We start from the raw sequence: 15,743 nt of genomic DNA on the forward strand, positions 1-15,743 counted from the left end.
ACCGAGAGCTCCACCGAATTCACAACATCTCTTGCCGGGTACATGTTTTTCATGAAAATATCGAGCGTGTGTGTCTTTCTATGCTCTCTTAAAACCTTGCACGCAATGCAATATGAACGTGAAGTGTTTAAAAAGAAAAAAAAAAACTGCAAGGGTTCCTAAGAAATAAAAAGAAGAGCCAGATTCTGCTTTCAAATGAGATACTGTATGTGTGCTGTGTGTAGGTCTTCCACAGTTTATTGAAGGCTCACACAATGGAGGCCCGGGCCATCGTTCGTCAGGCCATGGCGATCCTGACGCCCGCCGTGCCTGCTCGCATGGAGGACGGCCACCAGATGTTGACCCACTGGACTCGGAAAATCATTGTGGAGGAGGGGCATACCGTACCACAGCTGGTGCACATACTGCATCTCATCGTACAGCACTTCAGGGTAAGCTGGAAAAGAACAAAACCAGTTCAAGTCTGCCGGTGCTGCCGCTCCTCCTGTGGAATCATTACTATTGAACGTTAAGTCCAGGGATGTTCATCCGGGCTGGACGGGACACCGGGAGCACGTCAACATATCTGATTTCTGTCTCTGTGACTCATGTTGATCACATCAGCATTGTGTCGGCATTTAAATCGTTCACAGCACCATATCATGCCTTTTCTGGTTTCGTTTCAGTGGCTTCATATTGATCACAGACAGATTTTTAACTTTGAGATTTCCCGAGCGTTCACAGCAGTCTGTCGCCTGTTTGGAATGTTGGCTTGTCGAAGGTTTCTTTATGTGATCTAATCTAGTTACAGCAGCGGCTGAGGCAAAGAGGTCGGTGTCAAATTACAGCGCAGCCCTCAATGCTGCAAGTCGTCAGGCTCGGTGGTGTTCTACAGATGCTCCCTGAATGCGATGACGTAGAAAAAGAAAAGAAGATAACTGAGGTTGTTTGAGGATGGAGAAGTGTTGAGCAAAGTGTAAAAATACATGAAGACAGGGTGGTAGTCATTTGTGAATCACGATTTGCTGCATTAGTTGGGTGTGAGAATGTCTAAAACTTCAGAAGTGGACATTAATGTACTTAAAGGTAAGTTTATAGTTTATTCACAGCAGTTGGCTGCTGCTGCTGCTGTCAGCTCACTGTAAAGTGTTCACTTTAGAAAACGGTGGCTAATTTTGCTGATTATTTAGGTTCCCTAAATTACATGACACCTCTTAACTGTCTTAATGGGAAGAAGCATCCTCATTAAAAGTCAGGTTTTCTCATAAGGCCCAGTTAATATTGTTTATCAGGTCGGACCACTTCAGTTTTCAAAAGTGTAGAATTTGCCAGACTGCCTGTACGTCGGTGATCACCGCAGCCAAGCAGCGTCTCATCCCCGGACAACTGCAGCAGTGAAAGCTCATCTGTCTTTTGGCTCCCCTCCCCTCCCCAAAACTTTAAATACGCTTCGGCCGTGTCTCGCTTCTTCAGCCGACGTTCGCCGCCTTGACAGTCAGAGTCGGGTCTTTTAGCAGAAGACTGACATTTTGCTGGGCTCCCCGCTCTGTCTTGCTGACAGGCTGCTCTCACTGGGCCAGATGACTAATCTAATGTAATCACATCAGCATAATTACACTGGGGAGGAGATAATGACAGACAGATGAGAGACTTTGTGCGTGCATGTGTTTGATAAAGGAATGGAGAGATTGTGTGCGTGTTTGTCTGTGTGCACATGTGATGGACGGGGCTGAGCCACTCCGTCATTAAAGGGGCACGCGAAGTCCTGCTCTATCGACTGTAATTACCCTCGAAGTGAGAAGCTTTAATATTCTTTGACACTGACAAAAGCCCTCAGATAGACATCTCATCTCTTGCCGCTTTGCCTGCACGCGTGTTTGAGGGTCCCCCGTTCGGTTTTGGAGGCTAAGTGACTCTTGAGTGCGACACTCGAGTGTGTGAATGCTGAGGGCTAAGTGTGCATCATCATGTCCTTGAGACTGACTGAGAATACGATGTCACTTTGCCTATTGTGAGTCAACGTCTCCAAGTGACTGAACACTCATTTCAACTTGAATATTTGTTATATCCCCCAAAATCTAGAGCACAGGAAATGTACATTTACTGTCAGACAATGTGTTGGCTGTTGCCTCACTTTTTTTTTTTTTACTTTCACAGCGAGGAGTCGACCCATTTAAAAATTCTGATAATTGATATGATGGCCAATTAGATATTTTTTCAGTGCTAGAGTGACTGTGTTTCATTAGTAAAAAAAAAAGTGTGAACATCGACGTCAATCGGCCAACTTTTGGTCTCTTATGAATTATTGCCTCGTCGCTGCAATCAGCCGATTAAATCGTCCAGTCAATTAATCGTTCAGGCCATAATCTGATGTTCCGCGCAGGCAGGCTGATTGATTTCTTGCCACATGAGCAAGGAATTGATCAGGTGATTGGAATCTTAATTGAATGTACTTTTAGTCATTTTGCAGGGAAAGCACAGTGACGAGCATTTGGTAGCTTTTGACGTACATGGATGGCTGTCGGTCGGGCGATTGATCAGAAATATTAAATTGGATCTTCTACAAGCAAATCAACCAAACTCATGTTAAACTTCAGCTTTTGTTTTTGGAAGCCTCTGACATAGTGTGCATTTTTTTCATTTACCGCAACACAAGCTTATTTATGAAACAGTCCGAGCATCTGCTCTCTGCATGGAGCCGTGATTCCAGTTGCGAGTCACTCAGATAAAATTAAAGAAAGCGAATTGTGCGCCTCAAGCCACAGTGATATTGTATTGAGAAGTTTGAAGTTCTGTACGAACCCTCGTGTCGTCCGTTTGGTCTTAGTGGCCATCCTTGTGCTTCTTTGGCTGATTTCGAACCGTGCCACCGGCATCAACATCCATCTGGTGCTCGAGGACCAAATGAAATGCGGTTTGACAGCTTGTGTTTCGAATGGCAACGTGGCACGGCCTTTGTGAGATGGATATGTTAAATAGCTGCTAATAATATGCGGAATCCCTGCCAGGTTGATGGGACACGTTCACCAATTGTTATTTTGTGAAGTTTCACTCTGCGCCGTTTTCCTCCCAGGTATACTATCCAGTTCGCCACCACCTGGTGCAGCACATGATCAGTGCAATGCAGCGTCTGGGTTTCACTCCCAGCGTGACCATCGAGCAGCGGAAGCTGGCTGTGGATCTGGCTGAGGTGGTTATCAAGTGGGAACTGCAGAGAATCAAAGACCAGCAGGTAACCAAAAGGTTTCAACGCTTTCTATAAAATGGTTAAGCACTTTTCGCAATAGTGTGTCGTGTCTGTGGACTGAAGATGCTCATTATTTCACCAGACGTAGGTCTTCATTTCAGCGATCAAAACATTTTCCCAGTCATATTCTGTAAACGTGCACGAGTCATCGATGTCGCTTTGGTATGTTTCAGTCTGCACAAACTTATCTGTTTTGGTCACAACAGCCAGAGTCGGAGGCCGACATGGCGCCTGCCGGTGAAGGGCCGAGCGGCGCGGCTGTGAAAAGAGGACTGTCACTGGACGCCACCGCCACCGCCGCCGGGCAGGACGTCAAGAGGTTCCGCACGGCAGCCGGCACCGCCTCCACGGTGAGCTCAACCAGCAAGAGGCCGGGAACCCCCCTCCCCCACCTCCATTACCACCCAGTCGTATCCTCCTACCTTCAAAGTACCTGCTGGGTGTCCTTGTCTTCGCTGTCTCTTCTGAGTGATTGGATTGGAGAACATTTTCAGAGCTACTGATCAAACAGACATTTTTTACCAATCATTTATTTAATGTGCTTGAGGAAAGATCCAACAGGAGATGACAGCAGGGCTGCAGCTTCTTGCCTTGCAGCAGTACAGCAGCCTCTTATTTGCTTCACCCGGTATCCCACTGAGGCCTGTTGTTTTTGACGTCTCAAGAACGGGATGAGATTTCTTAATTCCCAGAGGCGTCTCGCTAATTTACACAATAGTGTCTCTTTGATAATGCAGTACCGCCTCTTTAGATTGCTCAGATGATTTGTAAGTCTAAGTGGATGGGATTTTGGTGAAAAAAAACATAGCAGGTGCACAAAAAGCATATCAACACATGCAGAAAGTTCAGGATTATAGTTCCCTGTGACTTTTGTTGCAAAATACTGCGAAAGATTGGGCAGGCAAAGCAGATAAGAGTTTGGTTAAAGAAAAACAAAATTGGAAGGAATACGAGTCAGCAGGCACACACATTTCATCTGAAGTATTCTAGTTTGTTTTATGTTGTAGCTGAGGAACTATTTGTTGGTCGGTTGCTCCACTGAAATGTTAAGAGACGATGAAAAGTCAAGCTGCTGTTTTTGAAACTGTCCGGTTCATATTGGTTAATAACTATCGGTGAATCTTAGGTGCAGACTTCTTTACACAGCAGTGGAAGTTAAAAATCCTTTTTAACAAAGAATTTAGTGCTTTCCCCTCCGATCCGACTCATAAATGTTTCTACATCCAGGTGTTTGGTCGCAGCCAGTCCATGCCAGGTACAGAGACGATGCTTACCAAGCCTGTTGAGAAACAACATACGGACACTGTGGTTAACTTCCTCATCAGGATTGCATGTCAGGTAAGTCCACCACCAGAACCCGCCCCCCCCAACATCCATCATACATACTTCAATGCACATAGTAGATAACACCAGCTTTGCCATCCATTGTGCCTGCAAGGAAGGACCATTCCAACCACTCAGTCAGGTGAGGGCTGGACGCATTGAAATAGGAAACGCAGACGACGCAGTCCTTTGTGTTTCCTCTCAGAGCTGTCCCTTGGTCTAGTGGCAGTGCTGACCTTGGTTACATGCCCAAAATAGACTGGCTTGGATTTCACTCACCTTGACTTTTCCTACTTTCTTTTTGGGCCAAACTTCATTCTCACTGCTCACCCGACCGTCTCTATTGAATATAACCTTCCGTGTAGCCGCTGGGGATCACTCAGTGCTCATGGCACAGTCTATGGGAACATAATCTTTTCTTTGTACCCCACTCGATAGCAGTGCATTGTGATGCCAAATTGATCCCTGTAGAAAAATTATATGTTTTCAATAGCCGAAGGGATTACCATCAGCCAAAGGACACCACACCTAAAGCTGATAGTGATGCATTGAGTCGGTCAAGGATATTTCTTCAGGGTGGATGCTCGTCACTGTGAAGGCTTGTAAAGAGGCTCCTTGTTGACTGATGGTCTCCTTTCTCTGTGCCACTGGTGAACCTCCACTGCATGAGTGAAATGACTGTGTGCTGAGAGTCCTTGCCTCTTCTTGCCCTGTGTGATTTCTTACCTCTTCAGGATGTCATTATAATACCGAAGATGAAGATCTGTTGTCAGCGATGATGATGACGACCCCAGTCTTCCTCGCACCTTTCCCTCTCTCCCCTGCAGGTGAACGACAGCACCAATGTTGCCGGGTCTCCGGGCGAGCTGCTGTCCCGTCGCTGCGTCAGCCTGATGAAGACTGCCCTCAGGCCTGACATGTGGCCGCGTGCTGAACTCAAGCTGCAGTGGTTCGACAAGCTGCTCATGACCGTGGTGAGATGGCACGAGCCTTCGAAATCCTCCAGTATATTTAGTCTGTCTCGTTCATGAGATAAACACTCGCTGCGTTCACACTTGTAATGACTTGAGTTTCCTAGAAGAAAAGGCAAAATGCAGGTGTGTTAAGAGGTTGTTGTTGTTGAGATTTCCTTTTTTTCTTCTTTCCCTTTCTTCCTGAACTCTGCGTTTTAAGCTGATTCTGACCCCATAAAGTGTTTACCCATGTGGCCGTTGATACATTTTTTCAGAAAATATGACACACATATTTAACGGCATTGAAAATCATTTAGCGACCGGCATAGAACGACACATTATTTATAGTTATTGGACAAAAAACACAAATTCAGCTGGATTCCATGCTTTCTATTTAACTTTTTGTGCTACTCAAATTTTGTCATTCCCTTCATGCGTTTTGAAAGTTTCCTTGAATGTCACGGTCGCCGAACGGGGACGGATATTAGACTGCAGCAAACAGGGAAAAACACCTGCCCATTTGTTGACACCGTAAGGTGCCACACTGGGAGTCATACCACAAGGAAACTTTTCTCCAGCATAGAGCGGTTGTGTTCACGCCGCTCCCATTCTGGTTCTGAATAAAAGTACATTTTAAAATCCCCAGTGCATGTAGGCAGTGAGCGTTCAATTTAACCTGCAGCTCACTGGGGGGAAAACCCTGTTTATTCCTCGTTTTGTTATTGGGGACTGTTTTTGTATTTGGAAAAGTGCAACTACAAAAAAGTATTTATTTATGTTAGGATGTCAGATTATTTGAAGCTGCAAAGGCGCTTCAACAGGCAAAGGATTCTGAATGAAATTCAAAATATGCAGGCCTGCTGCTGTAAGCAGCAAACACTAAAGTATAACAAGAGAAGTTTCTGCGCCTGAGCTCTTGGTGTTTGCTCTAACACCTCAGAGTCTTTTGTCTGTTATCGGTAATACATGAAGTGAAGCGCCAACCGCCATAATGACAAAATAATGACAGTGGGAAGATAACGGGAGTCTATCCGGGTTGTCCTGTGCCTTCTCATTCAACCCCCAACCCCTCTTCATCCTAAACTCCTCATCCTTGCCTTCTGTATCTCCCCTCTGTGCCTCTTTGCATCTCCCCTCGCCTTTCCCCTCGGTCTCTAACCGTTTCCTCCTCTCATCTCTTCTGTTCTATCCAGGGCCTTATCGCAGCCTGTCTTCTCTCTCTTCCTTTATCTCCCGCTCCCTCTTTTTTTTTTTTTATCCTTTTCTCCTCTCCTGTTTTTTCCTCATCTCTCCGGTCTGATTCGTCGTTGCTGTTCAGACAGGGTTATCGCTGCACGCCAGCAATTGTCACGTACTTCCGCTGCTCTCTTTTGGGATCAGTGCATCGGCCGCGTCTTTCTTTCTGCCTGCTCAGACAGACAAACCCCACCAGCCCTTCCGCATCCCGGCGGGTACGGTCTGACAAACAAGGCTTTTCTGTCGATCTTATGCAGATGCACATACACAGGCCATCCTCCCCTGGGATCATGCTCTACCTGCCTCACTCAGGCTAATGAACAATGCTCCTAATCGGATTACCTTTTATCATCTCATTGTACTGGAGTAGCAGTGATTAAGAGTCGGGGGGGAGTGGCGTGAGAGGGCAAATGAGGAGTACGAAGGGAGACACGCAAAACACTCACGGAGTCCCACACATACATGTATATGGCCTATCTGCACCGCTCCAGAGACACGTTCCCATTCTGTTAATACAGTGCCAAATCAATACCACCCTAATATCTACCAGGAGCCTTATCACCGGAGTCACCTTGTTCATTAGGTAAGATTAGTGCCATGGATCTGCCCCCGATTATCCTCTTGGCCCTGCCATTGTAAAGCCTGATTGCAATTTAGACAAAATTAGAACCCGACATTGCAAATTGATTTTTAGTTTAGCAACCATCACAATACCTTGTTTTTGTGAGAAATACCTGAATAGAATATGGATTTCTGAATTGTCGAATTTGTATTGGAAAAAATAAAAAAAACGGACTGGTCAATACATCACAAGATGAATTTGTCCTATAGGTAGTCCTGCTTTGTTTTTAATCTGCACACTACATGAACTTGCTAAATGAAACTTAACTTTACGGTTTTTGTTTAGTTTTATTAATCATAGTGTCTGTGTAACAAGGAAGTAGCTGTGTGAACCTTGCATGTTTTAAAGTATCCAGCAAAGAGACAAAATCACACAATCAATACTCACTGTAAAAAGAAATCTTGTCACATTAGGTTGCTCATCTTCTAATATAAGGTATATTATATAAAGTGTCCTTGGGCCAAAAACTGAACCATAGTTTCCCCTTCAGCAGCAGTTATCTTCTAAATTCAGTGTTTGTGAAAGGGACTGACAGTGCAAAGCTCTTCATGACAGTTGCGGTGAAATTGTCCCATATAGATGCTCTCTATCTACCAGCTGCTTCCGTCGAGCAAATACTTCACTGACACCTGGGAATAAACCGTCTGTTACTCAAAGTGACCTTGACTTCGTCTTGTTGACTTTTCAGGAGCAGCCGGCACAAGCCAACATCTCCAACATCTGCACCGGCTTGGAGATCCTCTGCTTCCTGTTGCCGGTGCTGCAGTCACCGGCCATCCTGGCCCACTTCAAGCCCCTGCAGCGGGGCATCGCAGCATGCATGACCTGCGGCAATACCAAAGTGCTGCGGGCCGTCCACTCCCTTCTCTCTCGCCTCATGAGCATCTTCCCCACTGAGCCCAGTAAGCTTCCGATGTCTGGTAGCTATGTTTAGGTGGAACTCCAGTTGGCTTCTAAATGCAAGAAAGTGCTTCATGTCTTTATTCTCCTCCTCCTCCTCTTGCTTTTAAGTGGTTGATGATGTTTCCACCATTGCTTTTTCAAGTGACATCTTTATTCATATCATTATTAGTGTTGAAAGACTTGACTGTTCTCTGTTCTTTGAAATTATTCCTCAAGGCACATCGACAGTGGCGTCAAAGTATGAAGAACTGGAGTGTCTGTATGCTGCCGTGGGAAAGGTCATCTACGAAGGACTTACCAACTATGAAAAAGCCACAAGCAACACTAACCCGACACAGCTCTTTGGTAAGTATCCCACCCTCTTCTAGATTCCCCTTATTTTTTGTTGAGTTTCACTTTCTTTGCTTTTAACACTTGTAATCGTGGAAAAAACCTTTCCACTCCTACTTTTTCCGAACTAAACCAAAGGGCCTCTTAGTCCCTGTTAGCAGTTAAGCCCATGAGTGGGTGATTAAAATGCGAGCCGATCGGCCCCACTGCTCTGGCTAACATCTGGCCTGTTTAAACCGAAGCTACAGTCCAGCGGTTTTGGGAAAGATTGTCTCGGGAAGGATTGCTGCTTTAGTGGACAGTCCCTGCTCAAACATTACTGTTATCCATCCAGATGTCAGACAATTTATGGATAAGCCTTACATTAAAGATTATGTTGAAGGGAGACAGTTATTTTATTGAATTCTTTTTTTTTTTTGTTGGGGGGGAGGGGAATATACAGATTGTTTTTTTAAATGGGATGCTCAAGGTGAAAAATGACTTTTGGAGAGCAATGATGTGGTTTAACAGAACGCAATGCAGTTTTTCAGAGTTACATTTGTGGTCAATAAGAAGCGCCCGCTGCTTTTGCTGAGAGGTGGCATTGATGTAAGGTGAGGGGCTGACATGGTAACATTTGCCTCCCCTCCAGGGAGCAGTAACAGGGAGGGGGCATTACTCATTCTTATTCTTGTCTGTGTGACACTGGGAGAAAAAAAAAAATCAGACGGCATGCAGACACACTGTGTAAATGAACACAAGCTGACTGCTGGTGCATTTCTGTTACCTGACCCCTGAGAGATTTGTATTCTTGTCAGATTACTGACCCTCATCCCTTCTCTCGTCCTCTTCATTCATCGTACAGGAACGCTGATGATCCTGAAGTCAGCCTGCAGCTACAATGCCAGCTACATTGATCGCCTCATCTCCGTTTTCATGCGCTCACTGCAGAAGATGGTGCGAGAACACCTGGGGCCCCAGCAGGCCAATCCAGGCGTCACTGAAACCACCACAGGTACTGGAGCAGGTACATCGGCAGGAAATCACCAACCAAAGAGTTATATTTTACAACAGGATGTGAAGCACACTACATGTTGTCATACATCCTCTTTTAAGGGCTCTTTGCCTGGAGATTAAACTTACCACCACTTAAAGTAACTAGAAAAACCTTTTGGGTTGGGCCTCATCATGATACCTGTTCAAGTGTAGGTGAATACCTGGGAGTGTGTTGTTTAGAAAAGGTGAAATCACGGCTCCTCTCTATCAGTCGGCACTGCAAGTTGTCCCAGGGATTCATATGGCTCTTTCTGAAAGGGTTAAATGCAGGGGACAGGTGTGGCTGTCTTTTTCAGGAAAGTAAATTCCTTTTCCTTGTTGTCAGGGTAGCATTAATCCATTGACTCAGTCAGCTCCATGTGTGCCAGTGCTGCAGGACTCATCAGAAGTCGTAATGAATGGTTTCAGCTGCGTTTTCAATAGTGTGTTGTGGCAGAAGATCCAGACGACAGTCGGAGCTTTGGAGCATTCACAGAGAAAATCACACTATTTCTCACTTTGTGTTGTCTCCACTTCTGTCAGTCTGTAAATATATGGGCGTTTCATGCCACAAAGCCTCCTGACAGCTTAACATCTTAAGTTTATCGATATGGATAAAAAGCGGATTGCCGTTGCTCGGGTTGTGATTGCAACATATTTTGTAAAGATTTTCTGTTGTTTTCCCTCTCTGAGCTCGACTTTAGGTTTATACAAGTCTGTTAGTACATAATTCTTGTTGATTCTCCTCAGACAGCAGGTAATGGTTGTAAGATGGTATCGGTGCCTTAAATAGGTCCCTAATGACTACTTCTGGAAACACAGACATTTACCCGCCACCATGAGCAGTTACAGCCATGCTGGCCAAAGACTATGCGACTGGTGGGGCCTTCCCCCTTCAAGATTATTCATTTTACCAAGATCCAATAAGCTCAAATCAAGCAGATCCATTCTGGTTGTTTGTGGCTCTTGTGCAGCATTTTGGCTCCCGTCACGACTGGAAACCTTATATTTGTTTTCTCAGTGACCAGTGAGCTGGTAATGCTGAGCCTCGACCTGGTGAAGACTCGGCTGTCGGTCATGAGCATGGAAATGAGGAAGAACTTCATCCAGGTCATCCTCACCTCCCTGATCGAGAAGTCGCCCGACCCCAAGATCCTGCGAGCGGTCGTCAAGATCGTGGAGGAGTGGGTGAAGAACAACTCTCCCATGGCTGCGAATCAGGTGAGAGGGGAGCTTCGCTCACGGTGTGAGAGTATCGGGTGACACAGATACATGTACAAGCAAACGGAAGTGCAGGATTCAGCATATTGTTGCATTATTTGATCTAGGCCAGGTGTGAATTGAGGACTGAATCAGCAAAGTCATAAAAGGTGGGAAAACTTTTGAAAAAAACAGCAAGCAAAGCACATTTTCCAAATCCAACAATGTTCTATTAGCATAATCCCCACAGAGGTATATTTTATTTTATTTTAAATCTTAAAAGGAGAGCATACAGCTGAAGTGGGCAGGGTGACGGGAATTATAGGAAGAAAATGTTCGGTTTTCAGTTTTTCTTCTCATTTTGACTGTTTGATTTTCATAATCGCTGCGGCTGACATTTATTTTCCTCTCAGATGCCGAACTTGCGTGAAAAGTCCATCTTGCTGGTGAAGATGATGACCTACATAGAGAAGCGCTTCCCCGATGAACTTGAGTTAAACGCGCAGTTCCTGGACCTCGTTAATTACGTCTACAGGTAATTACCGCCATTCATCACATGGCCAAATGGCCATGCCACCGATGCCGCGCCGCCCTTGCATCCATCTTAACGGGGAAGGATGAAGGTCGGGAGGTTGAGGCAGGGAGAGACATGGCAGGTTGGGTCAGGGAGCAATGGAAAATAAAGATGGAGATGAGTGTGCCGTTCATCTTTCTGTTTAAGATGGCAGCGGAGATATCGAGAGATTACATAATTAAAGATGGGAATGATTAGAGTTGCAGCGTGCTGGAGCCGATGAGCTAATTATTAGTCATTGTACATCGACAAAAAGGTGGAAAGGAGGAGGGTGGAAATTAAAAAAAAAGAAAAAAAAAGGTGTTTTGGCAGACAGCAGGTAGTTATAGAGACAGATAATGTGCCAGGATACTTTCACAGGGCTACAGTGGAATCCACTCGGCTCATGACGCAACACCCAGCAGGCAACGGTCAGAGGGGAGACGCTGTCGTTCTGCCCGCCATTCATCAAAACCCCAACTTCCATTGTCTCCCCATCTCTCTGTCACGCACGCGCACAATTTAATCAGATCAATGCGCCCGGCGTCCACAACCCCACACCACCGACTCCTCGTGCCAAAAGATTTCAGACGAGCGGTGTAGCCACCACAGACAGTGAGTAATGATAACAGAATGATAAAGCAGCTGTGCCACAACGGTGCGATTAGTAGAACGGCACAAATACAAGCAGCGCACAGCTGTGGCGGCATCGCTTCCATTGGCCCTTTTCACTTTCTGGTATGAGTGATTCACGCCAAGTCTGTCCAGCGCAGGAGGCTCGTGTTGAAAGTTTGGCATATATTTACCGGCTACCACTACAGGATTGAACCATTATTTGATGGAACCGATGTCTTCCCAAGACTTTTTCAAGTCAAATCTTGTCCGTTGTTTTGAATGCGCATTGTGAATTTTGAATTCTATTTGCATTCCATATTTGTCACTTAACCTCACTTCACTTAAATACCAGCCCAAATAGAGCTCTCAATACAAATTGCATTCACAGTATAATTTTTTGGACTGCTGAACTACTAATCAAGTAGTTTATTTAAATTCCAAGCATTATTTTAAAGGTGATATATTATCTCTTGTGTCGTATACAGACTATTGCACCTTTATTCTAATGTGCAGCTGTATAGAAAAAGAACAGCAGGAGTACTCGGGAGGTCATTTATCATTTCACTTCCTAGCCGACATCAGAGGACACAACGGAGGCGAGTTGCACAGGAGGACAGGAGATCTGGAGTGCAGTACACGGATCTTGTACCCTGATGCTGTTGTGTTATTTGTTTTGCCTCTGAGAAAGCAGACTTGTTGTGTAACACAGCACTCTAGGGTGGCTTTGTGCCACCTTTGTTTGACTCTGTGTAAAACAAATAATCTGCCACAGAGCAGAGTGTGCTCCCAGCGCTCCTTGGCTGTGTTTTTGTGGGAATGTGACTTTTGTCAACATCAGATGCCTCTCAGGTGCTTAACAATGAGTTATTACTGACTTTGCAATCGCCCGCTGTATTATGGTTGATACTTCTTTGTCCACATTATTAATTGAACCTCCATTAATCCACCTTGTTTTTAGATTTCCTTAACTCCTGTAGTCAAGAGTTCGAGGCCTCATGGATCTACAGTCGCATTTGAACCCGTGGACGACCTGCATGCTTCTCTTACCTCTCGGTCTCCCCTGCCACTGATGACATTTTCTGTTTTGCCAGCCTGTTGTCTGACTAAAATGGCCAGTCGCCAACATCTGTCTCACAAATGTTTTGTCCACGATATTATTCAGGGATGAGAGCCTTTCAGGAAGTGACATCACGTCCAAACTGGAGCCAGCTTTCCTCTCAGGGCTCCGCTGCTCTCAGCCATTGATCAGAGCCAAGTTTTTCGAGGTGTTTGATGCCTCCATGAAGCGGCGCGTCTACGAGAGGCTACTCTACATCTGCTGTTCTCAGAACTGGGAGGCCATGGGCAGCCACTTCTGGATCAAGCAGTGCATCGAGGTAAACAGCTGTGCCTCTTGAAGCCTTTTTAACCTGCCTTAAAAATAATGTGTTGTTGACATGCAGATAAAAATCCTCGTTTTGTTCAGGAATGTGTGGCCTTGGCTGGACTTGTCATGCCTGTTACCTGTCTGAGTCGTGGTGTTGCATTGCATTTTGCACCTGTGTCTGATAGTTGCTGCTGGCCGTGTGTGAGCGAAACACCATCATTGGCACCAGCTGCCAGGGATCCATGCTGCCGTCGATCACCAACGTCATCAATCTGGCCGACAGCCACGATCGTGCCGCCTTCGCAATGGCAACGCATGTCAAGCAGGAGCCACGTGAGCGGGAAAACAGCGAGACCAAGGAGGAGGTGAAGCACCGAAAGCCATGCACACACAATGCTCAAAATGCATCTTGCATAAATTAGGACATTATCCTTTAAGAAGTGTGTTCCATGCTGTGGATCTGAGGCGGGATTAGAGCCTTGCTTCTCTGCTTGCGCTCTTTGTCTTCAAAACGAGTCCTGTGTTTTCATCTTTTGCCCATTACCAACAAGCTGTTGATTTTAATGTCATGAAAAGGCTTTTCAAAGCAGCACATTGTCTGAAGTGAAGATTAAATGTCAAAGCTGTTCTTGAAGATAATAGTTTGCTTCTCTCTTGTTTCATCCGCCGGCAGGATGTGGAGATTGACATCGAGTTGGCACCGGGTGACCAGACGGCTATTCCCAAGACTAAAGAGCAGGCCGAGAGAGACACTGGCAACCAGCTGCACATGCTCACCAACCGTCACGACAAGTTTCTGGACTCTTTGCGGGAGGTCAAGGTGAGGTTGGTCCACCAGTGTTTCCTGTTTGGATTTGAGTATTTCTTGTACTGCCAAGGTTTAAATACTATGAAAAATTAACCATTTATGTTTTTTCATTATAGTAAGTTCTCATATTTGAATTGTAGTAAAATAGCTAATTGCCAAATTAACTGTGGAATCAAAAGGAGCTTTGCTGAGTCAGCACCCAGTTTCTTAACTCTTTCTGTGCTTGGTGTTCAGACGGGGGCTCTTCTGAACGCCCTGGTCCAGCTCTGCCACATCTCCACTCCGCTGGCTGAAAGGTCCTGGGTTCAACTCTTCCCTCGCCTCTGGAAGATTCTCTCCGACAGGCAGCAGCACGTGAGTGTAATTTACTCCAGTTTGTTGTGCTACACCCAACACATATTTAGCCGTGTAAATTATGGGCGTGACGAAGTAAAACGATTCTGTATGGTCATGTTTAATGCTTAAGCTTTTGTCTCATTCTCAATGATTGTTTAAATCACCGGGAATATTTGACACATCCGGCGTTGTTGCATTTTCAACATAACTATTTCTCTTGTTACTACTTTGTTTTCCTTTCTCCAAAATCCAGAAAAGATCCACCGTGATGGTGACACACACTTATTTACATTATTTTCCATCTTTTTCTGTTTTATCATAAGCAAAGCAAGTGGCATCTCAAGCCATCTCCTATTTTGATGCAATATGTGTACTTTCTGCTTAACGAGGACAGATTTATTTATGCTAAATATGGAAATGAGAAAGCCACGAGAATGGAGCCGTAATGAGTTTAATGAACCAGTTGCATATAGAGTATTTTCAGAGTCGCTTTAAAGCAATTGATATTTAAAACATCTGAAAGAGGCGGACACTATTAGGATTCATAATAGTGGCGTCTCCTACATGAAGGGACTAATGTCACAAATGTGTCAAATGTATTTATTTTGAAGCCTCATGTCTTATCTCTGCATTTGATGCCACCATTACACCAATTTATTGAGAAAATGAAGCAATTACTGCTACTCAGGCTGTATATCTTTGGGTTGACTTTTACTTGCGAATGATGGAAAAGCATATTTTACTTAGGAAGGGATTTGATGGGATATTGGAATTCTCCACCACCAGCCTAATTGAAGTGACCATCATAGCATAAATTACTCCGTTCTGTCAATGTAGAGTGAAAATTATATTCATTACTAACGCGTCGGTGTGTCAGTCATGATTTTCAGGGCGCCAACCCTGCGATTGCGCTCTTCTGTTCAGATACGGGCAGTGGAGGATGATTGTAGTGAAGTGAAGAACTTCAGTTCTGCACATTTCTCACAGATTTTGCGTTGGCCTTTAACTGAACTCCAGTAGCTGAAAAGGTTAGGATGACTTAAATTGGTAGAGGACATGAAGATTCAGCCGTCAGAGCTGAATGGTAGTATTACCATTGCATTATTATATTTGTTTTTCACTTCTGACTATTTATAGATATGGATCTGCGAAATGACAACAAGGCACATGTTGCTAATCTCTGTACGAAATGAATCAAGCTCAAATAACTTGTTGATCATGTGTCGTGTGGTTTCCTCGGGAAGGCTGCACACACTTG

At 45.0% G+C, this 15,743-nt stretch overlaps 1 protein-coding gene across 1 annotated transcript in view; it reads left to right on the forward strand.

Moving 5' to 3' along the window:
* The window catches only part of trrap (transformation/transcription domain-associated protein), a gene marked incomplete at its 5' end in the record, with an annotated part of 79,616 nt that overhangs the window by 30,898 nt on the left and 32,975 nt on the right, over positions 1-15,743 (forward strand). Inside the window, 14 exons of the mRNA XM_080463528.1 lie at positions 225-431; positions 3,053-3,211; positions 3,433-3,576; positions 4,454-4,564; positions 5,377-5,523; positions 8,049-8,262; positions 8,480-8,608; positions 9,438-9,587; positions 10,629-10,828; positions 11,221-11,342; positions 13,138-13,351; positions 13,527-13,706; positions 14,015-14,161; positions 14,384-14,503. Coding sequence (XP_080319654.1) covers positions 225-431; positions 3,053-3,211; positions 3,433-3,576; positions 4,454-4,564; positions 5,377-5,523; positions 8,049-8,262; positions 8,480-8,608; positions 9,438-9,587; positions 10,629-10,828; positions 11,221-11,342; positions 13,138-13,351; positions 13,527-13,706; positions 14,015-14,161; positions 14,384-14,503 — 2,244 coding nt within the window. The remainder of the gene's footprint in view (positions 1-224; positions 432-3,052; positions 3,212-3,432; positions 3,577-4,453; positions 4,565-5,376; positions 5,524-8,048; positions 8,263-8,479; positions 8,609-9,437; positions 9,588-10,628; positions 10,829-11,220; positions 11,343-13,137; positions 13,352-13,526; positions 13,707-14,014; positions 14,162-14,383; positions 14,504-15,743) is intronic.

This window comes from Lipophrys pholis (assembly GCF_963383615.2).
Source record: "Lipophrys pholis genome assembly, chromosome: 1".
NCBI lineage: Eukaryota > Metazoa > Chordata > Actinopteri > Blenniiformes > Blenniidae > Lipophrys > Lipophrys pholis.